The sequence below is a fragment of the Antrostomus carolinensis genome, unplaced genomic scaffold (genome assembly GCF_000700745.2).
Source record: "Antrostomus carolinensis isolate BGI_N321 unplaced genomic scaffold, ASM70074v2 scaffold34625, whole genome shotgun sequence".
Taxonomy (NCBI): domain Eukaryota; kingdom Metazoa; phylum Chordata; class Aves; order Caprimulgiformes; family Caprimulgidae; genus Antrostomus; species Antrostomus carolinensis.
Window position 1 is genome coordinate 8,707 of NW_010316293.1, and position 1,507 is coordinate 10,213.

The following is a 1,507-nucleotide window of genomic DNA, read 5'->3' on the forward strand; positions in this document are numbered from 1 at the left end:
GCCCACCCAGCCGCCGAATGCGACGTGACACAACGACCAGCTGATGTCCGGCTCTGTGGGGAACCCTGCCCAACGTGGGAAGCTGGACCATGGTCTCCTTGCTCCAAAAGTTGTGGTCGGGGTTTCAAGAGACGGGCGCTGAAGTGCTCGGTCCCAACCGGGCGCCTGCTGCCCCGGGAAAGTTGCAATTTTCGGAGGAAGCCACAAGAGCTGGATTTTTGCACCTTGAGGCCGTGCTGAGCAGGTGAAGAGGTGTCTACAAGGAAGGGTATGATGTCCTCTTCTGGCTGGATGTGACCAAGCAGCAGCCAGAGGTTGGGAGAGGAGGAGATGTCCATAGCACATATCAAACAGAAAAGGGGGGGAAAAAAAAAGAAAAAAAAAAAAAATGAGGAAAAAAAAAAAAAGGGAGGTGGGTGTGGGGACAGAGCACACACACCCCACACCTGGGGGAGAGGAATGTTACCGACCAGGTCACCTGGAGACAGAGCAGGAACGAACATCTACCTCGAAGCCGCCGAACGACGCGGAAACCCACTGGTGGAGGTTGGGAGTCGGGGGGGGGCACGGATGGAAATGAGGAGGATCACTGCCTGGGATGGTCTGAGGACAAATGGGGAGATGTCTCTAAATTGCACAGTCCAAGCCTCCCCCATCGTCCCAGGCCCAAGCCTACCTCCCCCCTCCCCAACCTCCCCCAACACTTGTGCTAAACGGGACCAAAAGGATTTACTGTCCAACCACCGGTGCAACCAGTTGCTGGGGCTCAGGGGGACCGGTGCCTCCAGTGAGGCATCCTGCTGGTGATGACTTTGCAGCCCAGAGAGCCCTGGCAGCATCCCTGGGCCAGGCTGGAAGGTGGTGGCTTTATTTTCGTTTTCTCCTCATGTTTATGACCTGACCAGTGTAGATTTTATGGTGCTTAACTCTGTATTTTTTTAAACCTCCTTCCTCCCCCTCCAAGGGATGTAAAACCTCACGTAGCAGGGACAGCGTTATTCCCAGTGGAGTTGGGGTTTTCCTATGGTGCTTTGGGATGAGGCTGTACCAGCATCCAGCACATAGCTCAATGGTCCTTTACACCTTGGTCCAGGGCAGGTTGTAAACCACCCTCCTGAAATATTTCAGGGATCACTATGGACCTGAGATTGGAGCTGTCATTCCAAAAAAAACCCCTCCCAAAACCCAAACCCACAAGCAACTGTACTGTAGTGCCACAACACGGTGCTGTACGGGGTCAGATGCAGCCCTACAAGGTGCTGGTACTTGATTCTGCTCTGGAAATGGTGCTCGTTGCTTAATGGGACCAGTATGCCATGCCCAGATATCCCACCACCTCTCTGCCCTCCAACTTTTGGGTCAGGTTTATTTTTCCTCTGCGTTAAGCCCTTCTGAGCTGAACTCTAGTAGAGCTGAGGTGACATCCCCAGCATTGCTTTTGAGTGGAGGATAAATTTGGGTCTTGTTGGGGGTAAAGAGGCTCAGCGGGGTTCAGGTGTGCAGGGAA

The 1,507-nt window shown here is 53.7% G+C and overlaps 1 protein-coding gene across 1 annotated transcript in view; it reads left to right on the forward strand.

Annotated features, from left to right (window-relative positions):
- The window catches only part of LOC104525163 (A disintegrin and metalloproteinase with thrombospondin motifs 15), a gene marked incomplete at its 5' end in the record, with an annotated part of 8,941 nt that extends 8,701 nt beyond the window's left edge, over positions 1 to 240 (forward strand). Inside the window, one exon of the mRNA XM_010168239.1 lies at positions 1 to 240. This exon is cut by the window's left edge and continues 37 nt beyond it. Within this exon, the coding sequence (XP_010166541.1) occupies positions 1 to 240 (240 nt within the window).
- Between the last annotated feature and the right edge of the window lie 1,267 nt (positions 241 to 1,507).